The 26905-nt window shown below is 47.0% G+C and overlaps 2 protein-coding genes across 4 annotated transcripts in view; both read right to left on the bottom strand.

Moving 5' to 3' along the window:
- Positions 1–17503, bottom strand: part of LOC137538546 (phospholipase A and acyltransferase 2-like) — a 63644-nt gene extending 46141 nt beyond the window's left edge. Inside the window, exon 1 of the mRNA XM_068260785.1 lies at positions 17421–17503. Within this exon, the coding sequence (XP_068116886.1) occupies positions 17421–17432 (12 nt within the window). The 5' untranslated portion in view covers positions 17433–17503. The remainder of the gene's footprint in view (positions 1–17420) is intronic.
- Positions 17426–26905, bottom strand: part of LOC137538544 (RNA-binding protein 4B-like) — a 198432-nt gene continuing 188952 nt past the window's right edge. For 2 of the 3 annotated variants that reach the window (XM_068260784.1, XM_068260780.1), the window contains exon 4: positions 17426–17510. The gene's annotated coding sequence lies outside the window, so the exon portion shown is untranslated. The remainder of the gene's footprint in view (positions 17511–26905) is intronic. The other variant, XM_068260783.1, reaches the window with a different exon arrangement.

Below are 26905 nucleotides of genomic sequence, written 5' to 3'. Positions count from 1 at the left end.
TATACAGTGGCGGGTCCACTGAACAGAACAGGTATGCAGTGGCGGGTTCACTAAACAGAACAGGTATACAGTGGCGGGTTCACTAAACAGAACAGGTATACAGTGGCGGGTTCACAGAACAGGTATGCAGTGGCAGGTTCACTGAACACAACAGGTATGCAGTGGCGGGTTCACTGAACAGGTATACAGTGGCGGGTCCACTGAACAGAACAGGTATGCAGTGGCGGGTTCACTAAACAGAACAGGTATACAGTGGCGGGTTCACAGAACAGAACAGGTATGCAGTGGCGGGTTCACTGAACAGGTATACAGTGGCGGGTCCACTGAACAGAACAGGTATGCAGTGGCGGGTTCACTAAACAGAACAGGTATACAGTGGCGGGTTCACAGAACAGAACAGGTATGCAGTGGCGGGTTCACTGAACAGGTATACAGTGGCGGGTCCACTGAACAGAACAGGTATGCAGTGGCGGGTTCACTGAACAGGTATACAGTGGCGGGTCCACTGAACAGAACAGGTATGCAGTGGCGGGTTCACTGAACAGGTATGCAGTGGTGGGTTCACAGAACAGGTATGCAGTGGTGGGTTCACAGCACAGGTATGCAGTGGTGGGTTCAATGAACAGGTATACAGTGGCGGGTCCACTGAACAGAACAGGTATGCAGTGGCAGGTTCACTGAACAGGTATGCAGTGGTGGGTTCACAGCACAGGTATGCAGTGGTGGGTTCACAGAACAGGTATGCAGTGGTGGGTTTACAGCACAGGTATGCAGTGGTGGGTTCAATGAACAGGTATACAGTGGCGGGTCCACTGAACAGAACAGGTATGCAGTGGCAGGTTCACTGAACAGGTATGCAGTGGTGGGTTCACAGAACAGGTATGCAGTGGTGGGTTCACAGCACAGGTATGCAGTGGTGGGTTCAATGAACAGGTATACAGTGGCGGGTCCACTGAACAGAACAGGTATGCAGTGGTGGGTTCACAGCACAGGTATGCAGTGGTGGGTTCACAGAACAGGTATGCAGTGGTGGGTTCAATGAACAGGTATACAGTGGCGGGTCCACTGAACAGAACAGGTATGCAGTGGCAGGTTCACTGAACAGGTATGCAGTGGTGGGTTCACAGCACAGGTATGCAGTGGTGGGTTCACTGAACAGGTATGCAGTGGTGGGTTCACAGCACAGGTATGCAGTGGTGGGTTCACAGCACAGGTATGCAGTGGTGGGTTCACAGCACAGGTATGCAGTGGTGGGTTCACAGCACAGGTATGCAGTGGTGGGTTCACAGCACAGGTATGCAGTGGTGGGTTCACAGAACAGGTATGCAGCCAGACAGGAACAAGTTAAGCCTAACTAATCTTTCCCTGAGAGACAGTCTGCAGCAGCTCGCCCTACTCTCACTAACGCAGGCAGCACACGAGTGACCGTAATGGCCGCCGCTGCCTGCCTTATATAAGGGGGGTGGGGCTCCAGGGGCTAGTGTAGCCTAATTGGCTACACTGGGCCTGCTGACTGTGATGTAGAGGGTCAAAGTTGACCCTCCATGTGCATTATGGGGCGAACCGAACTTCCGCAAAGGTTCGCCTGCGGGACGCGAACGCGAACCACCGAAGTTCGCGTGGAACCGTTCGCAGGCGAACCGTTCAGCCCAACTCTAGCTCCTAGTGGCTTTCCGGCTTCCTCCATGCACGGAAGCTGAAGTGTCACCTGACCTGCATCAGGTCACGTGACATGCTGTCTCAAATACACGAAAGCCAGAAGCCTTTAGGAGGCCGCTAGGAACAAGAGGATTGCTGTTAGGAACAAGAGGAATGCTGTTAGACATCACTGGAGGTAAGTATTTTAAAGGCTCCAAAACTGCCCAAAACTATCCCAAATTAAAGTCCTTGTTATCCTTCAGGCATGCCGGTTAGTTGAGACTTCCAGTTGCCCGAGTTCCAGATAACAGGGACTTTGTTGTATATTTAATGATACTGTACTGTTTTAGTGCTAAACTGATACAGTTCTTTGATGGAGTAGATCCATATGTTGCTGACAAGCAAGAAAACTGGTAGAAACAGTTATTTATTGTTTTTAAGTCTATAGTCCAAACATAGCTTTCCCTTGCCCATGCAGGGCCAGTATGGATGGGGCTTAAAAAATATAGTCGAAACGTCTCTATACATTATAAGACATGATGTAGTAGGACCAGGGCCGTATTTCTTAAAAGGCAAAATAGGCACCGGCCCCTAGCGGCCCTTCACGGGGAGCGGTGCCTAACTGCCTGCTGCTTTTTTTTTTAAGAAATGTGATTTCATTTTTTATAGATGCCCGTCCTGGACGGGCATTGGAATGTTGGATGCCGAGGGGGTATTGCCAGGCGGGCAGGGAGCACGGCTGCAGCGGCGATACAGTAGTGGCCTGGCGCTGAGCAGAGCGTGAATGAGAGACTCACGCAGCCGGGACTCGCGTGCCTTATGCTTCCTGTTCCTGCGTTTGGAACCGGAAATACAAGGCGCGTGAGTCCCAGGTGCAAGTTTCTCATTCATGCTTTGCTCAGCCTGCCTAGCCACCACTGTATCGCCGTTGCAGCCGCGCTCCCCGCACGCCTGGCTCCCTGTACTGGGGCACCCATCTATGCATGGCCTACCTATATGGGGGAACCTACCTATTATTTATTTTTTATTCTTTGTATTTATAAAGCGCCAACATATTACGCAGCGCTGACATTAGTTTAGGTTACAGACAATATTTAATAATAATAATCTGAACATTTGTATAGTGCTTTTCTCCTGGCGGACTCAAAGCGCTGCAGCCGCTGGGACGCACTCAAGAGGCCACCCTGCAGTGTTAGGGAGCCTTGCCTTGAACTCCTTACTGAATAGGTACTGACCCTTGCCAGGATTCGAACCCTGGTGTCCCATGTCAAAGGCAGAGCCCTTAACCAGTACACTATCCAGCCACTGTCATACAGTGACATACAGTAATACGACAATACAGGAAAACAAGAAAAACCAGATCACGCAGCACAGTACAAGGTAATGCTTAGTCAGTCACTGGATGGGAGCATGGAGATTAGGCAAATTGAGTTCACTCAAATACATAGTATGGGTGCACAGTAATGCAGGTGCATGATCAGGTAGGACACAAAAGGAGGAGGACCTTTGCCTATGCCTAGCTAACTACTGGGGCACGTACCTACCTATACTGGGACACCTACCTATGCCTAACTTACTATACTGAGACGCCTACCTATGCCTAACTTCCTATACAGGGACACCTACCTATGCCTAACTTCCTATACTGGGATACCTACCTATGCCTAACTTCCTATACTGGGGAACCTACCTATGCTTAACTACTTATACTGGGATACTTACTTATGCTTAACAACCTATACTGGGACACCTACCTCTGCCTAACTTCCTATACTGGGACACCTACCTATGCCTATCTTCCTATACTGGGACACCTACCTATGCCTAACTTCCTATACTGGGACACCTACCTATGCCTAACTTCCTATACTGGGGAACCTACCTATGCTTAACTACTTATACTGGGACACTTACTTATGCTTAACTACCTATACTGGGACACCTACCTCTGCCTAACTTCCTATACTGGGACACCTACCTATGCCAAACTTCCTATACTGAAAAAACCTACCTATGCCTAACTTCCTATACTGGGATACCTACCTATGCCTAACTACCTATACTGGGACACCTACCTATGCCTAACTTCCTATACTGGGGCACTTACCTATGTCTAACTACCTATACTGGGGAACCTACCTATGCCTAACTATCTATACTGGGACACCTAACTATACTGGGAACCAACCTATGCCTAGCTACAAATACTGGAGCACCTACCTATGCCTAACTACCTACACTGGGACACCTACCTATGCCTATCTACCTATACTGGGACACCTACCTATGCCCAGCTACTGTAACTACTGGTGGACCTACCTACCTATACTGGGACACCTACCTATGCCTAGCTAACTACTGGGGCACGCCTAGTGACCGGAGTAGAATGCTGTTTGTGCTGAAGAAATCAAATGTAATTTGATGAAACACGTCCACAAGTGTGTCCTGCACAGGCCACCGTACCCCCACCAGCCACGGGAGATACGCAAAGCCGACACCGCTCCGGTCACCAGGCGTGCGCTGTTGCCTTACGTTGAGAGAGTGGGCAGCAGCGCGGAAGACCGCTAGAGACAGCTGGTAAGCCCCCTGGACAGCGGGGACACCCGCACCCAGGACTTTGCAATTGGGGCAGGCTGGTCTCCACAAAGACACTGCATACAGCGGTAGGTACGGCTTCCGTCGCGGTGAGTGATAAGGTCTGCATACCCCTCCCGATTGCACAGGGAGTGGGTCAAGGAACGGTGAGCTGACGCTGCATGTTTTTAAATTCACTAGATTGAAGGCACAAGTGAGTCAAGCCTGAATAGATAGATGGACTATGTAATTGCATAAGTTTGCACACATCATGAACTGTGATATTAGCCATGCTGGGTATAAGGAAGACATCAGGGGCTTGATTCACAAAGCGGTGCTAACCTACTTAGCACGTCTAAAGTCTTTAGACGCGCTAACCAGGGTGCTAAGTAGGTTAGCACCGGATTTCTCAATCAGATCGCGCGCTAACTTTGCGCGCGCAAAGTTTTAGGCGCGCAAAGTTTTACGCGCGCTAAGTCCCATAGGCTTTAATGGGCACTTTGCGCGGAGCGCCCTGTGCTCTGTGCAGTACGCGCGTAAAGTTTTACGCGCATAAAGTTTTGCGCGCGTAAAGTTTTATGCGCGAAAAGCTTGTTTAGACGTGCTAAGGGGGTTTTCACAGGCGTGCTAACAGTTAGCACCGCTTTGTGAATCAAGCCCCATGTGTTTTTTGCCTATGGAGGATCACATTAATTGGTGCTTATGATGGCATATTAAGGACACGCATGTACAACAGCAATAGAGCAATAGAGTTCATTGTGATGGTTATCAGTGCAATATTGCGATAGAATTTTATTTTAGGTGCTCATGTTGTGGCCTTCATGGTTTTAAAGGGGTGGTGCAATACTTAGGGATCATGGGTATATAGGTGTGTAAATGTGAGTTATGTCATAATACACTTTTTTGATATACCATGGTTTGATCTCTGAGTTGTTTGTTATACAATTTGCCTGGTTGTGTTATGCACAAAATAATAGGGAGTTATTGACCTACCTATGCCTAGCTGCCTATACTGGGGCACCTACCTATGTCTAGCTACATATACTGGGGTACCTACCTACCCTGGGACACCTACCTATGCCCAGCTACCTACTGGGGCACCTTTCTATGCCTAGCTGCATATACTGGGGCGCCTACCTACCTATACTATGGATAGAGTGACCAGACGTCCCGGATTGCCCCGGACACGTCCCGGATTCGGGGTCCGCTGTCCCAGGCTTAATGAGGTCCCGGGAAACGTCCCGCTTTCAGCAGCGGGACGTCCCGGTCTCGGGACTCTGGCCACTCTCTCCTCAATGAACTGGCAGTGGCGTCTATAGACGCCGTGCCAGTTCATTGCCTGCAGCCCCGCTTCAGCCTCCTCTTCCGGTGTCTGTTTCCGACACCGGCAGGCGAGCAGGGCTACGGCAAGATGGCTGCCGAAGCCCTGTACTGGAGACCTATTTGTGTCTCCAGTACAGGGCTTCGGGCGCCATCTTGCCATAGCCCTGCTCTGCCAGGCTGTCAGCGCGGGAGACTGCAGGCGAAGTAAGACGGTCCCAGGAGCAGCGCGCCAGAGGCCGGAGACTTCTGCCAGGTGAGTAAATGCTTTCTTTTCCAGGTGAAATGTTTGCCCGCATTGTTTCTTTTCTGGTGAAATGTTTGCCTACATTGTTTCTTTTCTGGTGAAATGTTTGCCCGCATTGTTTCTTTTCTGGTGAAATGTTTGCCCGCATTGTTTCTTTTCTAGCGAAATGTTTGCCCGCAGTGCGTTTCTTTTCTGGTGAAATGTTTGCCCGCATTGTTTCTTTTCTAGCGAAATGTTTGCCCGCAGTGCGTTTCTTTTCTGGTGAAATGTTTGCCCGCATTGTTTCTTTTCTAGCGAAATGTTTGCCCGCAGTGCGTTTCTTTTCTGGTGAAATGTTTGCCCGCATTGTTTCTTTTCTAGCGAAATGTTTGCCCGCAGTGCGTTTCTTTTCTGGTGAAATGTTTGCCCGCAGTGCGTTTCTTTTCTGGTGAAATGTTTGCCCGCATTGTTTCTTTTCTGGGGAAATGTTTGCCCGCATTGTTTCTTTTCTGGTGAAATGTTTGCCCGCATTGTTTCTTTTCTAGCGAAATGTTTGCCCGCAGTGCGTTTCTTTTCTGGTGAAATGTTTGCCCGCAGTGCGTTTCTTTTCTGGTGAAATGTTTGCCCGCAGTGCGTTTCTTTTCTGGTGAAATGTTTGCCCGCATTGTTTCTTTTCTGGTGAAATGTTTGCCCGCATTGTTTCTTTTCTGGTGAAATGTTTGCCCGCATTGTTTCTTTTCTAGCGAAATGTTTGCCAGCAGTGCGTTTCTTTTCTGGTGAAATGTTTGCCCGCAGTGCGTTTCTTTTCTGGTTAAATGTTTGCCCGCATTGCGTTTATTTTGTACCGACATGTTGCCCGCATTGCGTTTATTTTGTACTGACATGTTTGCCCGCATTGCATTTATTTTATACTGACACGTTGCCCGCATTGCAGTTATTTTGTGCTGACATGTTGCCTATTGCGTTTATTTTCTGGTGTCTGGGGTAACTGTTACTGCATTTATTATTTAATGGTCATAGATGGCTATGTTTGCTGGTTTGTGGTTACGGTATACTATTAGCATCACACAGTTTCTGCACACCCATGATGCAAAGTCTCGTTTGACCACATCATGGCGTAAACACTGCTTTCTTATGCCTCGCTGTTACATCATTATGTTAGCTCCGCCCATACAATGTCATGGCCACGCCCATTTTTTCGGGCGCCATCTTGCCATAGCCCTGCTCTGCCAGGCTGTCAGCGCGGGAGACTGCAGGAGAAGTAAGTCCGATGACGTCAGCGCGCCGGCGTGGGACGCAGAAGTGCCCAGGCCTTGGAGCGCAGAAGAGCCCGACCTGGCCGCCGGCCTGGCCAGGTCGGGCGCGCCACCGGAGACCACCGGGAGCCTGCGGAGCGGCGCCGAGGGCACCTCCTGCCTGCCACGGGCTGGAGGAAGCCCCAGGTAAGTGGATGCGGATTTTTATTTTTTTCGGATAGTCCCTGAACCTTCCCTTTAAGCATTGCTCATTGCTACATTTGCACTGAGCAATCTCTATCTGACATCTGTGGGACATTCAGAGGTGGTAATCCTCTGTGCTCCACAGCTCCTTCTGCTGGCTGGTCTCTTCTTCCACAGGTGCATTTGCACCGCAACTGGGGTCCTCTGTCTGAGCGCTTGTGGGAAATCCCCTCAGGGTCAGTGTACACGTTGTGCGCTGACCGTGGAGATTATTCCCCAATCGTTACAATTACCGTATTTTTCGCCGTATAAGACGCTCCGGAATATAAGACGCACCCAGGTTTAGAGGGCAAAAACCAGGAAAAAAAATGTATGCTAAACCTGGTGTGTCTATATACTGGAGCGTCTTGTATATGTTCTCCCCCAATTAATGTCCTCCATGTGACCTCAGTTGTCCCCCATGTGCCCTCAGGGGTCCCCAGTGTGGTCCTCCTGTGTCCTTAGGTGTCCCCATATGTCCGCGGTGTGGTCCCCCTTTGTCCTTAGGTGTCCTCGGGCGTCCGCAGTGTGGTCCTTAGCTGTGCCCCATGTGCCCATAGCTGTGCCCCAGGTGTCCATAGCTGTCCCCCAGGTGTCCATAGCTGTCCCCCAGGTGTCCATAGCTGTCCCCCAGGTGTCCATAGCTGTGCTCCAGGTGTCCATAGCTGTGCCCCAGGTGCCCATAGCTGTGCCCCAGGTGCCCATAGCTGTGCCCCAGGTCCCCATAGCTGTGCCCCAGGTCCCCATAGCTGTGCCCCAGGTGCCCATAGCTGTGCCCCAGGTGCCCATAGCTGTGCCCCAGGTGCCCATAGCTGTGCCCCAGGTGCCCATAGCTGTCCCCCAGGTGTCCATAGCTGTGCCCTAGGTGTCCATAGCTGTCCCCGCTACATGTGTGGTCTGCTCTCCGTACGGTAATGTCTGCAGGGGCATGTATGTATGTGCCGCCCCTGTGTTCCTGGCTCCCCCCATGTGGTGCGCAGACTCGTTCCCCTGCCTGATTGTCCGTCTCCGCATAGGTGCACTCACGTCCCCGCAATTGTACTCTACCCTTCCCGCTCGTTTCTGCTACCCTCCCCGCTCGTGTGCGCTGCCCCCATGTCAGCATAGCAGCCGCAGTCTTACTATGCCAGCGGCTCCCGGGATCGCAGACCTGGTCTTCTGTCTTGCCGCTCTAGTGATGGCTTCTGCAATACGCGTCATCAGCAGAAGCCATCACTAGAGCGGCAAGACAGAAGACCAGGTCTGCGATCCCGGGAGCCGCTGGCATAGTAAGACTGCGGCTGCTATGCTGACATGGGGGCAGCGCACACGAGCGGGGAGGGTAGCAGAAACGAGCGGGGAGGGTAGAGTACAATTGCGGGGACGTGAGTGCACCTATGCGGGAACGGACAATCAGGCAGGGGAACGAGTCTGCGCACCACATGGGGGGAGCCAGGAACACAGGGGCGGCACATACATACATGCCCCTGCAGACATTACCGTACGGAGAGCAGACCACACATGTAGCTAAATGCAGGGAATCCCCGACGTGGCGGCGGTTAGTATCGGCGGGTGTTCTTAAGTCGGGGATTCCCTGCATTTGCCGTATAAGACGCAGGGACTTTTTCTCCCCATTTTTGGGGGAGAAAAAGTGCGTCTTATACGGCGAAAAATACGGTATGCATTTATATAGAACCGGCATCTACTGCAGCACTTTACAGAGTACATAGTCATGTTACTGACTTTTCGCAGAGGAGCTCACAATCTAATACCTAACACTATTTTGTGGGAGAGAACACTGGCTTTTGTGTTTTTATAGTGGGAACATTTCCTACTTGCTTGTTTAGGGTCACTTTACTCATATCCGGGGAGGAAACACTGGCCCACCGACTTTGGGTTGCACTCTTACTAGGAAATTTTAATTGGCCACACCCACTGTGTTATGGACACGCCCACCACATTCTGTAACCACGCCCATTCTTGCCATGGCGCACTTAGCGCGCCGCAAATTTCCTGAGGGGGAAGGGCATCGTAGGTCTGGGGTGCCTAGGGGAGCCCAAACCCTAAATACAGCCCTGAGTAGGACACATTTTCCACAGACACATTGCTCACCACATAAAACTATAGTACATGACAAATGAGTAACTAAACAATTATCCTAATGTCAGGTATAGCAGTATTACCTCAGTGGCGGAAAGCAGTGCGACCGCCGCTTCCACATCTGACGTCACCGCGGAGGTTCCCGCGTCCTCCCAGACATCTCGCGCAGCCTTTGGCAGGACAGGTGTCTCAGCAGCCCATCAGCTTAGTTCGGCACGCTCGCGCAGGGAGCGGCAGGACCTTTATGGGCTTAGGAGACGGGTCAGCTGATCTGCTGGTCAGCTGACATCAGGCTGCTGGGTCTCGCTGCTGATTGGTCAGGCTGTTCTGGACGGGTTGTTTGGAATTGCCTGTCTGTATTTAAGCTTGGGGATGTCAGTAGCTTGTTGTCTGTTGTTGCTGAAACTTCGCAGTGAATGCTCTCAGACCTTAGTCAGGTCCGTGTGTGCTTGAACCGGCAGGACCCCGGGGATTCGCACTAGCTTAGGAATTATATTATTACTGTTACTGATTATTACTGAGTTTGACCTTTTGCCTGTACCCCCGACTACTCTCTGCCTTACGATTCTGTACCTCTGCCAACCTGATCTGTTGCCGACCTCTGCCTGAATACTCACTCTGATCTTGTCTTCTGATTCTGTACCTCTGCTTAACCGATCTGTTACCGACATTGCCTGTACGACCACTCTCCTATTAGTGATAGCCCCTATCACTAAGGGCTATCACTCTCTTGTGTTCCTGAATATTACTGTGCACCCAATCACGTGTGATCACACTTTGAATACAATACTGACTATTGTGCTGATAGAGCTAGTACTGATCATCAGATACATCACTGATCATTACACCTAACCTATACATGAAGTTACTTACACTACTGACAAGACAACCAGAACATAATTATATTTTGCATGTTTGATGTCTAATTTTCTTTTGTGTCCTGTATACTATGTCTGTAATGATTACCCTCTACTATTTTTGTGAAGAAGTTATAAAACAGTATTTTTGCTCCTGAACAATGAACTGGCTCAAAGCTTTGTTATACAACAAATCTTGACAAGATTGAGTTGTCTATAAATTACACACAGTCTTTGGTTACACGGCAGTGATGGAAGAGAAAGGTGATGTAAGCAAGAAGCATCATGTTGTAACAGCTAATAAGCCCAGTAAATAAACACTTAAATATGAAACTCCGTAGCATAATAATGGTGACCTAATTGTCAAATCAGGGGTGTGGCTGTTGCTGTTAAAGGGAACCAGAGAGGTTCAAAAAAAGGTTTAATACATACCTGGGGCTTCCTCCAGCCCCATACGCATGGATCGCTCCCACGCCGCCGTCCTCTGCTGCCTGGATCCGCCGGTACCGGGTCCTGTCATTGCCGCGAGTCGGCCAGTCGGCCGGCGGACGCGGCCGATTCTCCGCATCACACGGAGCTCCCTCTATACAAGTACGCATGAGGCTGCCTACTGCGCAGCCGCATGCGTACGGGTATGGAGGGAGCCCCTGTGATGCGGACAATTGGCCGCGTCTGCCGGAAGTGACAGGCCCGGTACCGGCGGTTCCAGGAAGCGGAGGATGGCGGCGTGGGAGCGATCCAGGCTTATGAGGCTGGAAGAAGCCCCAGGTATGTATAAAAGCTCTTTCTATTTCCTGGCTCCATTCCTCTCTGGTTCCCTTTAATGTGCTCAGTATGCATGTACAGTATTTGGTTTAGAATTTTTCTGGTGATCGTGTCCAGAGCTGGGACAAGGTCCTCCAGCACCCAAGGCTGAGACACCAAAGTGCTCCCTTCCATCCCTCTCACCCCAGCCGTCACACACTGATTGCTATTAGACTAAGGCCCCCCAGGGCCCCCAACACTTTAATATCTAGCTATCTGGCTTGCAGTCATTTCCATGTATCCCTTTTCTTATTTCTCTCTGCTTCAAACACAATTGGGGAATGATAGCTGAGTCGAGTTGTGCGCCCCCCTCCTACACTGCGCCCTGAGGCTGGAGCCTCTCTCCCCTCTGCCGTGGCCCGGCCCTGATCGTGTCCACACCTCCAGATTAATGGGAAATATTCAGGAAACCAAAAAAAGTGTAGGATTTTGATATTCTGCATCAGGTCCTTGTGTCTAAGAATCTGATTTAAAGGATACCTGAGATGGTCTTAATGTAATCTTGTGTGTATTTTTACTTGCTTGTAGCTTCCTCCAGCCCACTGAGGTGTGTGGGCTCCCTCGCCATTCTTTCTGGCCTCTCCTTTCTGGTGCTATGGCCACAGAGCTATGGAAATCTGGCAGCACTCTTCTGAGCATGAGCTCAGGCCACGTGCACACCCCTGCTGCTGGGAGAAGTACTGCGCAGGAGCAGAACGCTCCCGAGCACGGCCATGCATGCCCAGAAGCTCACGACTGGCCAGATTATTGGGGCCATAGCACATGAACGGAGCAGCCGAAGAGGATGACGAGGGAGCCCATGTACCTCATGGGGCTGGCAGAAGCCCCAGGTAAATATTAATACACACATTAAGACCATCTAAGGTACACTTAAAGCCTTGTACACACGCTGGATTGTTCTTGGCCAAGTACTTGCTGTACACTTTACTTTATAGATCCCACCCCTAGATCGGTGCCATTATGACAAGATCACCTTTAGATTGGAAGCATGTTGGGCCTTCCTTCCCATGAGCTCTTCTCCCCGACCATATGGACTTCATGAGTCGTCTGTTATATTTTTCCCTACCTTGTTACATCACAATTTTGTGTGCCATTGAACGCTATTATGTCCCTATGTACAATCATTTAATTTTGTAATGTCTCTGCTATCCCCTGGCACACAGTAATATGTTAGTTCCCGGAGACGGACGGAACCATTACCTCTTCTCTGCTGGGATTTTTTTACATAAAAGGTATTCTATTTTTGGAGTTCCTTATCTTACTGGGCCCCACATGTGAGTTTTATTTCCTTTTAACTATACATTTTTTGGATACAATAAACAGTCTACACTTAGACCGGGGGTAGGGAACCTATGGCTCGGGAGCCAGATGTGGCTCTTTTGATGGCTGCATCTGGCTCACAGACAAATCGGTAGGGGTTAATTCACTACGCTACACTGCTCAAGCAACGCAGCTTAGTGTGGCAGTGCAAGTAACATTTGCAAAGTAGGCTACTGCTGTAGCATGCACTACTAACTTACTCGTGCTACCCCAAAACGAACAGCTGCTCCAATTGTCCCACTCCGCACCCTGTCAGGTCAGGTCAGTCCAGTAGAACAAGATCCCTGCACTTTGATTGGCCCAATAGACTGCCTGTCTCTTGATGTCGCTGAAACCCAAGAGAAGCTGAAGACGTGTCTGACACTTCCACTGCCCGGTGGATCAACTGTATACACATCACCATGGCTACAGGGACGTGAGCCCTACTGTCCCAGTTTGAAAGATATTGTATGGCTCTCATGGAATTACATTTTAAAATGTGGCGTTTATGGCTCTCTCCGCCAAAAAAGTTCCTGACCCCTGACTTAGACCATGTCCTCTGCCTCATTTTATATACCCACCACTGAGTTGATACTATTAAGATTGGAGCATCGCTGGCATGGTGGCAATTAGGACTGGGTGAGAGGAGTCAGACCTATGTGATGGGGATTTAACTTCTAAAACCATCCTTAGCCTTGTGATTCGGGTTGTTGTGGGCTGGTAAGCCTCACATTTATTAGTTAAGAGTAGGGATGGTCAGAAATTCCAATTTCAGTTTCTGCCGAAAATCCGCATTTCACCATTGCCAATTACAACTAACAATTTTCGTATTCCGATATGGATTTTCGCTGTAATTTCCGCCGACTTTAACATTGATTTTCTCAAAAACTTCAAGGTCTTTTTGAAATATTGTTTTTTCTTCTTGTTCCCACTTGTCTGCTTAACATTTCCTGAAAATTTGGTGTTTCTAGCTTCTATGGTGGCTTTGCTATTAACCTCTAAAGTCGGTGTCATACCGCATAGTGGTTCCAATGCAGATTTTCGCGGTCATTTCTGCCAACTTTAACATCGATTTTCTCAAACACTACAAAGTCTTTTTGAAATATTTTTTTCTTCTTGTTTTCATTTGTCTGATGCGCATGATGCCGGAAATTCGGAAATTGCATTTCCGCAGAATCCAAACGAGCATCCCTAGTTAAGAGTGACTGGTCACTGAAACATGTTAGGACACAGTGGTGCACTGTCAAGTACTGAGCTGTAGATACAGCGCTGAATTGATTAATGCTATATCGTTGTGGATTCCTCTATTATTCAGCAGCCTCATTCAGCAGCTTCATGAAACATTCCAGTGCTGGCACTGATTTATATCCATCTTTTCAAATTATTATAAGTATTAATCATGGCACTGTATTTTCAAATTAAAAAAAAAGGTTTCATAGGTGTGCTTGTCTACAGCTGTACAAGTTACCGTAACTACTTATTCTATATAGATGCAAGACCCCTACACTGGCAAGATTCCTGCTCAGAAAGTGGGATCCCGAAATTCCACAAACTATAATGTACTGTACAGTACAGCAGGCTATGTCAGATTAGGGCTTGGCGCAAGCTTCTATCCATCCCTTGTACAAAAGGCTGATTATGGATAAGGGCCCGTTTCAACTACACGCAGTGCAATGCGGCTACATAGCAGCATTGCACTGCAGCCAAACTGTAACCAAAGCACGTCAATGGAACCGTTTCCATTGCGCGCAGGTTATCCGGAGCGGTGGGAAGCGATCAGGGAATCTGCACGCCTGCATTCTGCCCCCATCTCCTCCATTCCGGGGATGAGGAAGTGACGCGTAGCCGCATTGCATCCCTTCGGCTCCCATTCGCAAATGGAAATGGGCCCTTAAGTTGGTGGTAAACTGTGCAAATAAAGACACAAATTGTGCAAATTATTTCCATGCTCCGCCTTTGGCACTACCTCTGTAACTCCCCCCTTGGCACTGCCTTCAACCACATATTTCCTACAGTAAGGCTAAGTTTACACGGGGAAATTATGACAATTAATGTGCTTTAACTGATCAGTTGTCCTGTGCTTCCTTTTTCAGTTGCTGTTTTTATCATCTTTTTCTATAAATTAGGTCAGGTCCACACCATACACAAAAATGCTGCGGGCAGTGCGTTGTGAAAAAGCTTTCAGCTATAAACGCGCAGATGTGAACTGGCACATAGGGAAACATAGAAAATTCTTTCACATGTGCGCGCATCGGCTGTCTGTTGTGTTACAGCTCACACCGAAGGACTTACTGTAAACCTGCACTGATGCTATAAGTGGAAAGCACATGTGACTCATGAAAAATAGTTGCTACTTTTCTTCTTTACACTGTTTATATTCAGTCACTTTTCAACCTATGAGCTATTAGGCCCCGTTCACACTTGCGTTTTGCCATGCAAACGAACCGTACGGTTCCGATCCTGTTTGCATCAGGCATGCATCAGGCTGCCATCCGGATCTGTGGGCAAAAAATAGCGAAATTTTAAGAAAAAAATGTTGGGGTCAGCAGAAGGTGCACCTGATGCACCTGTAGAATCAGGTTCCTCCGCTGTAGGCCTCACCTCCACCTCCGACATTCTGCCAAACAGCTCCAGCACAAACTTCAAGAATGGAGACTGCACACAAAAGGCTTCAGCAACAAGCTGTATTCAAAGCATGTAGAGGCACAAACACAACATGTTTCGGGCGGAGCCCTTCCTCAGGTGTGCCACACCCATCACCTGTGACACCTAAATACCCCCCTACAACAGGAAGTCATGTGACAATCACATGACCAAAACAAACAGTGGAATATATCAATTGTCTAAAGGGGAACTACACCTATGGTGTCTACCCCAGAAGCAGTGACTGAGGATTAGGACACCCAAATATAGTTAAGTTTACAAAATGATTCATATATAATATACAAATACAACACGTCTGTCACTGCTGCTCCACTCCAGACATGCTTGGCCCATGTGTCCCCATCCGAAATGGCCGCTTGGATACGCATAGGAAGTGGGGGAGAACGTCATGTTTTTGTAGGCAGTGTGTTCTGTGCCTTCCGTTTCCCATTGGTTTCTGTGTTCCGGATGGTGCTGTCAGGCTCAGGTCTGGCTCCGGTCCGGGTGCGTGGGCCGGAGATCCGGACCCAAAAAATAGCGCATGTTGGAAAAGAGTCCGGATCCGATCCGGCTCCGGTACGTACGGAACGGACGCGTGTGAATGTCCGCATAGACTTTACATTGCTATGCGGAACGTACGTTCCGTTTGTACACTATGCGGTCCGGATCAGATCCGGATAGCGAACGCTAATGTGAACCGGGCCTTAGAGTTGTACTTAATCATTTTAGATTTCATTGGGCTATAACAAAAGATTAAAGTTAAACACATATTGTTTTATGCCGTTAGTTGCTCCTTTGTTTATTCAATTCATAATAAGAATTATTGGTCTTTTAATTAAGTCTGCAAGGTGTTTTATGCTTACAGTAGAATTCTGTTATAGTAAACTCTGATATGGTAAACCTCTGGCTATAGTAAACTCAGTCCTCAGGTCCCAGCCATGCACCTGTATAACGTAATACCAATCTCGATACAGTACATTTCTGATATAGTACACTATTTGGCCAGGTCCCTAGGAGTTTACAGACTTACAGACAGGTTCTGTTTCTGGATATTGTACGTTGGGGTGTAACTAGAGGGGAGCAGCACCTGTGATCGCAAGGGGAGCCAGAGCTATTTTTGGGCCCCAACTACTAACCTTCCCTTCCTCTGATACAGGGAAGTATACTTCCGATCAGGTGTTTTGTGGCTGCACTTGTTATGGGTATGAAGATCATAATGGCTACACTTGTTTTATGACCCTTGTGAGATGGGCCCCAGGCAATGAAGGGCACCAAGGGGAGGAAAGAGAAGGGTTGTGAAAATTAGTAGGGCCCCATGAAAGTTTCATAACTTTTAGTTACGCCACTGAGTTGAATTTGTTTGTAAGTTGAGTAATCATGGTGAAACATGGATAAATTATTTACTTTTGGACAACTCTGGATTTGGACATATATACATTTATAGTATTAACTATTTTTTGTTTTTAATATGCTTTTAAAGCGGTTTTAATTATTTATAACAGTTTATACAAAACTGTAACATTTAACAACAAAAATATGTAATAATAAAACAGTATTATGAAGACAAGTTTTGTTTGAACCTCTGAAATGTTAAAACTCGAGTTGTTTGTAAGTAGGGGACTGTCTGTAAACAGATTGTAAAGAGAACCTGCTTTTTACCAACTTAGGCTCCTTGATCTGCTGATTCTAGATAATATATAAGGACCGGGCTTGTTTTGCTCTCCAGCCCGCAGCACAGATCGTGTGGCAGACAGGGTGACCAGACATGTCCTGCTGGGGGGTCTGATCGCCGCCGGCTATGTGTGACAAGCGGGAGGGGCTCTTCAAAGCCCCCCTCCGCAGCGATTTCCACCCTCCCTCTACTTCCCTCCCTCTCCCTCTCGCTGTGGGCGACACAGGACGGAGATCCGTCCTGCGCCGCCTCTGACAGGCTTCAGCCTATCAGATGCCGGCGTTCCCCGGCCAATCAGAGGCCGGGGATAGCTGATCTCCTTTACGGCGCTGCTGCGCAGCAGCGCCGTATGATGTAAACAGTGGGGATTTCTTCCCCGCGTGTTTACATTTAGCCTGCAAGCCGCGATCGGAGGCTCGCAGGCTGTTCACGGACACAACCCCCGTGAACTGACATGGAACGGCCGCTCAAACGAGCAGCGTTTCCATGTAAAACCACTAACGACCAGCCACCGCCTATCGGCGTTAGGCGGTTGTTAAGTGGTTAAGCTACAAAGTTACTATTTTTGTGCAGCTATTTCAAAAGCTTTGCATATATTTCTGTATTTGATCTGTTATCTTTTTCAGAGAGATGCTGTATTATCCCTAAGTTTGAGATATTTGGTATGTATTATCCTGACTTAACCAACAATGTTCAAGATATTGCTGCCTCCTAACACTTGTACACACCTAAAGAATAGGCTGACAGAAGCTGGGTACAATCTCATGAAAAGCACAGTCATCCCACAGTCTTGAAATAATCAGAATCATGTATAAGCTTTGTAAACTCACCAAGAGCGGCATGGCTGCTTGTTCCTCTAGGATTTTATAACTCCGTCTGACTCCTAAAATTCCCAGCTCAAAATATTCAGTAGGTCACGGCTAGAGGGTAGTGCATAAAATGAAATATGATTATGTCAGAACAGGCAATAGCCACAAACCACACCCATTCACAGTGCACTGTGTGAGATGACGGCATTAAAGACAGAGGAAAAGCAAACTAAGGGAAAAGCTGATAAACACAGACAGAACACAGTAAGTGGGATCACAGAAAGTACATTTCCAATATGAGGGCATGCTGTTAGCATCGCCTGGACTTTACCAGAGGGGCAAACTACATGGTGATGTGGAAGCATTTCTAGGAGATATCAGTAGGGAGGTACTCATACTGAGGAAAATCCCGTTACTCAGTGCCTGATTCAGTTTGTTTGTCTTGTTGCAGCAGAGCAGCTTGAAAATGGAGCCTGGCTCCAGGCACATGACGCTGCTCAGTAGGCTCACAATGCACACCACACGCTCTTGTTTGTTTAGCTTGTGCAGCATATTGTAACTGCAGCTGTCACTTTACAACATTACACATAACTAATGCATCTTTGCATCTTTTTAAAAAGTAAATCATTTTCCAATGACATGCTTAAGGACTCTTTCACACCAGAGCCCTTTACCTGCGTTTCAACGCAAAGTTGATACTTTTCGTTAACCAAGGTAAAATGAAAGTCCATAGACTTTCATTTTACCTTTCACACCCGACGTTGCATTTCGCTGTGTTGCGGTTCAACGCACTCAGGTGCATTGAACCGCTTTCACGTCGAGTTAATAAATAGCTACCGCCGCTGATTGCGTCGCACAGCCGACACGCCGCAGGCCATCAACACGTTGGCTAATGTGAAAGAGCCCTTAAGGTAGCCATACACTGGTCGATGTGCCATTAGATCGACCAGCTGACAGATCCCTATCTGATCGAATCTGATCAGAGAGGGATCGTATGGCTGCCTTTACTGCAAACAGATTGTGAATCGATTTCAGCCTGAAACCGATTCACCATCTGCTGAGCTGCTCCTGCCGCCTGTCCCCCCCCCCCGTATACATTACCTGAAGCTGGCTCCCGGGCATCTTCTCCGCATTGCACGGCTCTGTTTCGGCTCCATTACGGCGCTTCCTGTGTTACTCCGTGACCAGGAAGTTCAAATAGAGCGCCCTCTATTTGAACTTCCTGGTCACTGCAGTGACACAGGAAGCGCCGGGATGGATGGAGCCGGAACAGAGCCGTGCAGCGCGGAGAAGACGCCCGGGAGCCAACCTCAGGTAATGTATACTTGATCGGATCGGCCGCCGCTAGCGACGCGCACTTTACCCGCGGGCGATCGAGGGTAATTTCCCACACGGCGCGATCGACGGACCGATCCGATTTCGGGAGGAAATCGGATCGGCGGCTGCGTTTACCGCGAACGATTGGCAGCAGATTCGATCCCAGGATCGAATCTGCTGTCGAAACGGCCGGGAATCGAGCCAGTGTATACCCTGCTTTAGAGTTCTTTCACATCTGCGAATGCATGCAGGAGCCGTTCTCCTGCATGTGTTATGGCCTGCAGCATGTCGTCGGGCTGTTGCAGTGCGACGCGATCAGCGGCAGTAGTTATTAATTCACCTGACGGGAAAACGGCGGCTCCCAACGATTAAAAGTTCCCGGGTACGTCAAACCGCAATGCACCAAAACGCAGATGTGAAAGGCAAAATGAAATTCTATGGACTTTTATTTTACCTTGGTTAACGCAAAGTTTTAACTTTGCTTTAAAACGCACAAAACGGGCTCGGATGTGAAAGAGCCCTTAGTGTTTATATGTCCACCTGTCATCTGCAACCAATTAAAGTAAAGTCTTGTTTAAAGGAAACCTAAAGCCAAGTAAAGAAAATGAGTTTCACCTGGGGATTCTACCAGCACCCTGTAGCCGTACTGTGCCCTCGTTGGTCCTTAACGATCATCTGTTCCCCCGCTGTGTCTTGGTTTCATCGACTGGGAGTAGTCGGGCCACTATACCTGCGTGGACCTGTCAATGAGTATCCTTGCTTACGTTCCCGTCCGCAATAGCATCCTGTGCTGGCGCAGTATGAGGTTTTCTCTTACTACGCCTGAACAGGCCGCTACTGCGGACGGGAATGTGAGCAAGGATACACGTGGTCAGGGCCATGCAGGCGCAGTAGCCTGCCGACTCCCAGTCGACAAAACTGAAACTAAGCCGTGGCAGGGGAACGGAGGATCGTTGAGGACCGACGTGGGCACAGGACGGCTACAGGGGGCTGGTAGAAGCCCCAGGTAGGTGAAACTCATTTTCTTTACTTGGCTTTAGGTACACTTTAAATGGCTGCTTATTTAATCACCAAGTTATGCTGTCTTCAAGGTGTTTGCAAGTTCTATGTAATATGAGGAACAACCTCACAGTGACCACTACATAGAGCTTGCCCTATCTAGTAGTCATTTGACACCACTGCTGTTAAAGTGGAACTCCAGACAAAAAAACTTAGATTTCAGTAAACTAGTAATGGTTAAATGCCTCTCAGAGTTTTACCACTGTCTGGTTACCATTTAGAGGAGATGTGTCCTCGCTACCTCACCTTATGACAGGGTCAAATAGAACAACAAGTGAGGTAAAACGTGATAAGGCAAAAGAGGCAGCCAATGTAGATAAAACTGAGTTAAAAACACAAAATAGAGACAAGAAAGATGGCTTATCTACAAGGATGACACCAAGACAGAACAAAAATTAGTTTACCAAACAATAGCTGTCAACCTGCTTCGCAGGCCCCTGCCCACCTCCCCAGGCCAACAGTCATGCTGACTGCAATTTATTGTGTTTCTCACACCCTCCGTTTCAAGGGTCGTTGGTCCTCAGGAATACAGCTGTTACTGGGCTCTATTTACAAAACCATGTGCGGTAACTCTTTTTTGGGTGAAATATTACCTCCAGTGATAATTCACTAAAAATAGTGAGTATTCACTAAAAATGTACCAAGTGTGATAAATGTTTGATAAAAGTGCGATAAAACAGGTGATAAAACAGGTGATAAAACTGTCAGTAATATGTACAGAAATAAAGCTTTTTTGACCATTGTAGGGCAGCCCATATGCTTGCCACCCATTACACAGAGACGACCCAGGAAAGCCTGTCACATTAAAAGTGGGACCTCAACTCTTAAACAGGACAGAATAAAAACATATAGAAATTCACCCCGTATGTATATAATTTAGCCTGTCTAATTCCCCCTCATCTGTGAATAATCACAACTGTAATTTGAGCTCTCAGCTGTGCCAGCTGGCTGCCTCAGCAGAGCAGCTAATGTGTAAACACAGAATGTTAACCCATATGTCTGCTTCCATGAAAGCAGGAAGTACATACACTGGAGATTTTTTGTTAGATTTGTATCAGTTGTAACAATTTTTTTTTCTTTAATGGTTATTATGCTGTTGCTTATCTTTTAGCGCAGAGATGAATTTCCTCCTCGGCATCTATTAAATCATTTAAAAGACTGTACGAGGTCTGAAAGTGCGCCTTGAGATTAGACACACTCGTTTTCTCTGCCTTCTATGTAAAATTGACATAAACTCGAGCAAAGAAAGCTCAAAAGGCTCCATCCTGAAGGCCAAAAGCAGAGAAGTGATAATTCACCTACCATTTGTAGGTGATAAAAAAAATCCTTAATTAACACCAACTTTTCAATTGAGAATCTCAAATTGGAGATAAATTTTGAGGTAATTACCACACTTTTACCTCAGTTTTACCGCATGAGGTAATTTAGGGAGAAAGAAAATTGTGAATTTGAAAATGGAGATATTTTGGTCAGTGTTTATCACTACCTAATTTAACTCATGCGGTAACTCATTGAGAATAGAGCCCATTGTATCTTTTCATGCTTTATCCAAAACTTACAGTGAACCTGAACAGAGAGCCATAAAAAGCACCTTAGCTGGTTAATTTTTGAAGATGTAATTTGCCCAACTATCATGCTGATCCTCAGGTCATTAGCAATGACTCCACTTGCTGTATACTCACTCCAGGTATATAATTTAGCTTACAGAAACAGAATAATGGATATATTAGTGAGGAAAGTGACATTTTTTTCATAGAGAACAAAGTTGGTATACCCCATACTCCTCACAGCTCAAGGATTCTTCTGATAAAAAGCTCTGGTTGGAGTTAGACTTTAAGCTAGTTTCCCATCCACGCCTGTTTAGCTTTGTCCAGCACTGCCAGCTTTCTGCCCACTCAGCTGACTCAATTCCAGTCCACCCGGTTTGCCAGCTTATCTCCTGGTCACCTTTTCAATGCAGAGCTTGGTACGTGGGTGAGTTATGGGAGCATGGGTATTATTAGCCAGTAATCAGAGTCTCTTTCCTAACATTGTTCTATTTCCTCCACACTGACCCAACAGTCACATGAATTTTGCATTACACAAGACTTCTGTGTGGAGAAGTCAGTGTGGAAGCAGCATGTTAGGACAGAGTCTCAGGGCAGCAGATAGTTAACAATATCAACACCCCCCAGCATGCCAACATCTGCAGACGACGGTTCAAGGGTACTGTATTGTAGTGGGATCACAATAATGAGCAGAGAATAATAATGATTAGCAATATAGCGAGGAATGTTATAACGAGGGACTACAAGTAAATAAAAGTACTATATAACTAAATCAGGGGCAAACTGGACAATTGCTTAGGGCCCCTATACTGTTATGGGGGAGGAGAGATAAAGGCAGCCCTAGGCTAATACTGCTATGTAGGAAGTGGGGGAACGCTCCACTAATACTACTCAATCAGCCACCCTGCAATGTTTGGGAGTCTAGCCCAAGGACTCCTTGCTGAATGAGTACTGGGCCTTGTACTAGGCATACACTATTAGATTAGTGGTCATACAGATAAACGGTTGTCATCTTCCTGAAATCAATTGCTTACCTGGTCTCCCACCTTCTGCTAGTACATATTAGACAAGATTGCAGTACAAACTATGAAGCCATCACTTGCATGCCATTCCTGCACACACTTCCTATCTCCACTCTTCCATCGAATACGTTAGTTAACACGTTTGATGTTTTGTGATAACAATGTTTTAGACTTACAGAAATGGATAAGGAGTCTTCTTGAAAACTCCTGTATTCATTAGCTGGGGTTTGATGTTAATCTGATTGCTCTGAGACAGGGTGTCAAAAAAGCTAGTGTCCTTCAGCACTTGGCATGGTGCTTGTGGGAAGAGGGAGGATTTGTCATCTATACTGCAAGGCATGTTACCTATTGTTGTTAGGCATGGATCGATTTATTTGTTTATTTTTCTGAGAAATTAAAATTCATTTAAAAAAAAATTAAATGTGATGAGACCAGCTCTCTTCCCTGAGGTATAGAGGCTGGTAACAAGGACAGGCAAGACCTGCCATACCTGTCTGCAGTAAGGGAGTAGTCACCGCTGTAACCCTTCTGCGTGTGTAAATATATGTAAATAGACATGCAGCCAGAGGGATTATTTCAGGTGAGTGCTGATAATCGAAAGTTGAGACTTCTGGACATAGTGGGCCTTTCCAATTCTCTTTTCCTCCAAGTTTTCTTCTAGTTGATATTCTTACATTTTATAAAATAAAAATGTAATCCGATACTCAGCCACCCCTACAGAAAACCGGTGCATGCCGCAGAGAAAGAAAACCGTCTCTCCTAGAGGTCAGCTACAGATAACCTCATGCAGCAGCCATGCCGTCCCAAGATGGCTGCGATTCCCGGGCAGATCTCAGGACTCCTCCTCTGATACGGGCCTCGACTGGGCTAGTTCTAGACCGGAGTGCAACCGGAGCCTCACTAAGCCAAATTTAGGGAACAGTTTCCAAACTGTTCCCTAAATTTCGCTTAGTGAGGCTCCGGTTGCAAATGCACACAAGACTTGCAGGGAAGTTTCAATCCGCGCATCGGCAGGTAGAAGCAACATTGACTTTGAAGATTCTATCACTTGGAGTTACCACAGACATCCTAAAGATGAAAAATGACAAACTGTTCCTATACCACAAAGCACTACAAGCAGAGCATAAACGCATGATACGGTGCAGGCCTTGCAGCTGCAATCAGAGGACCACGACCACCGCAATTGCAGGAATATCCTGAGGATCTGAGCTCTCCCAGAATCATACCAGGAACTGATATCTGGGGCACTGTCTGAACCATACATCACCCTCACCTCAGAAGGCCTCACAGAGACCCCTTTCTTCAATCTGGACCCCATGGAGATCACAGAACACCAGGTCTCCCTTAAAGTATACCAGAGATGAAAAAAATAAAAAAATTATACATACCTTCCTCCTGCCCCCTTTGGCCTGATTGCTCCCTCACCGCCATCCACCATCTTCTGGATTCACTATATGTTCAGCCAGTCGGAGCTGATGCATGCGCAGTGCGACTGCACTCCTGTGGCTGAGAGCATTCTGCACTTGTGCAGTAGTACTGTGCAGGTGCAGAACACTCCCAGCCAGGGGAGCGCGATGGGGGTATGCGTATGGCCAGGCCTCGCAAGCGCAGTGAGCCCCGACTAGCCGAACTTACCGGAGCCTTTACGGTGAATCCAGAAGGTGGAGGATGGCGGCATGAGGCGGATCAGGCTGAAGGGGGCTGGATGAAGCCTCAGGTATGTATACATTTCTTCTATGCCCGTCTCAGAGTCCCTTTAAAGGGAATCTGAAGTGAAAATAAGCTTATGATATAATGATTTGTATGTGTAGTACTGCTAAGAAATAAAACATTATTAGCGCAGATATGATTCTCATATTCACAAAGATGGAGACACTGAGAGCCCAATATAGTGTAGTATGTACTGGTAGAATGGATATGTAAGGTAAGTATGCAGATATACTCACAAACAAGGGTTACCATCCAGGTAAAAGCAAGAAGTTTTATATCAGGATAATACCATTTATTGGCTAACTAAAAATGAATAAAAATAAGCAAGCTTACGGCCTTGCAGCCTTCGTCTGGCTTATATCCTGTTAGTTTGCAGGCTGGTGGTACAGACAGCTTATATACATGCAACATCAAAAGGGAAAACAGATATTTTTTCAAGCATAAATACATGTCATTAAGATGCCTTAATTCACACATCCAGGTAACCACTATATCAGCAGGTGGGGAGATTAGATCTTAGTAAACAAACACACTACCAGTATATGCCGTTCAACCACCTGATATTTATTGAGAATCAAAGGTTATTTTTTACCTTGATTGATAATAATGAATCTGTAAAAAAAGTTTTTTTATAGCACACCATAATAATGCACAATTTATCATTAAACGGGGTGTTGCCCCACAATGTCTCAAACAGAAAGTCTCAGGGGACTGCACACAGGCCAGAATATAGCCAGTTGACCATATCACTCCCCCAACATGGGGAGGGGCGGACACGGACACCCGCAATGCCAAAAGATTAAAGCATCTAATATGCTAATTGCCCGTCAAACGTGTCCGCATCACCCCATGCGTTAATATCACAGTGGTCAACAGCAATGGAAAATGTGCCCCCCCAAAGCCCCCCTATGCCCCCCCGCAATCACAACACCATGCCCTGCATGCAGACATCCACATCAAGATACCAACTAACATGGGTCGTCACCCATGAAAAAATAACACTTAGGAACACAGTCCATGAGAGGTATATATGAAAAATATCACACGGCAATTCCTGTTTTCAAAATTCAATGGCATAAGGTAAAGTTCCACTTTAGGAAAATCGTCATGGAAAAATCACTGTATTCCTTCAAGAGTCTTTTCAGACCATTTAGGCTGGTGCACCTAGCCAGTTTGCTGTAATATAATAATTATAGGCCTATGCGGACAAAACAGTTCAGTACTTCAGCCAAGCCATATATAGTGACACTGAAGCTTCCATGCTCGTTATACATCACCATAATTGGGTATACACATGAACCTTGCGGATGTAGACGCCGTATACACTGTTTCACATAGTTACCACCTCCTCCAATGATGCGATATGCAGCGTCCGCATGGACGGTTTTTAGCCTGCCCGATTGACCGCAGTGTCCACGATGTATATCTGCGGGAGTATCAAACTCAGGGCCTCAGACTTGTATTACCCCAACCAAGCGGGAGTTCAGTCCTTGAAAGTATACGCCATAGTTCCGGGCACCGTGCTCCGATCCGGCGGGAGGGCAGAGGGGGGCAGAGAGGCACATCTCAGCGCGTGACGCAGGCCTACGTCGACGCGTTTCGCCCCGCCCAGGGACTTCCTCAGGACGTACTGCGCAACTGCGCTGGATCACATGACCGCCTTTTATGCGACCGAGAGGTCGTTTCCGCCAGAACTTCTTTTAGGCTGTCTACGCCATACTGCGCAAGTCCATTCACCTTTGTGACATCACATATTTAGATCACCTGCGCAGTAGGCCTCATAGTCCACATAGCTCCCTCTGATGGTACAAATCCATATATGAACATCTTCTAGATCTTTTAATATATTCACATATGCCTATATGTAAAGCTTGCCCAGTAAAAAAGTTAATGCCCAGCTGACCTCTAGTGGGCAACATTCGAATAACTCCTGATGACTTATTCAATTACGGACAATACTGAATCACTCCCATTCACACCATTTAAGTTATACTAACGGGTGGCCAGTAATCCCATCACATTACATTTGCTGTCCATATGAGTCAAGTCGTCTGTACCACCTATTCTAATCCTATCCAGTCCAGACTAATCGGATTATTTCAAAAACACCTTCAAGTTTAGGTCCCTATTTAACCCTTTGGGATACAATGTGTCCAGTGTGTATATCCAATAACTCTCTTTCCTGTATAGTATAGAATCAGTCTTCTCAAATCTAATACTTGGATTTAGACGGTATATACCCTTAACCTTCAGCCCAAGAGGGCTGGATTCATGAAATTCAGCAAAATGAGTAGAAATAGGAGTTTTATCCCTTTTCTCTTCCTTGATAGAATCATTAATACTCCTAATGTGTTCCTGTATGCGGGTTTTAAACTCTCTTTTAGTTTTTCCAACATAATATATATACAGCGTAGGGATAGTATATTCAGAGACCACCAGCGCTTTATATTCCCTATCAGTCAAAATTCCATCCAAATAGCCCCATTGGAGCCTCGTATTTAATTGATCCTTAACTTTTTCAAAGGGGTTGAAAGTGATTCTTTCGTAACACGAGTGATCATTAAGTTGTCTGTTAATCTCATCCAGGTACATCTGTTCCGGCATGAGAACTATATTACCTCCTTTATCACTTTTTTTGATAATCTGACCTTAGCAGGGGTTCTCCTGAGATGAAGGGGATGATAAGATGTGGCCAATGCTCAGTCTGTCCCTTTGTTGATGAAACAGACGTATTCTATGATTCTAGCAGGAAACAGCAGTTCAAAATTAACAGTAGGATTGATTGTGATACTACACATGTAGTTTATCAACTAATGTGTCCCTGTGGGTTATATTATGTTGGAAAAACTAA

The sequence above is a fragment of the Hyperolius riggenbachi genome, chromosome 11 (assembly GCF_040937935.1).
Source record: "Hyperolius riggenbachi isolate aHypRig1 chromosome 11, aHypRig1.pri, whole genome shotgun sequence".
Classification (NCBI taxonomy): Eukaryota; Metazoa; Chordata; class Amphibia; order Anura; family Hyperoliidae; genus Hyperolius; species Hyperolius riggenbachi.
This window is presented reverse-complemented; position numbering and strand designations above follow the sequence as displayed.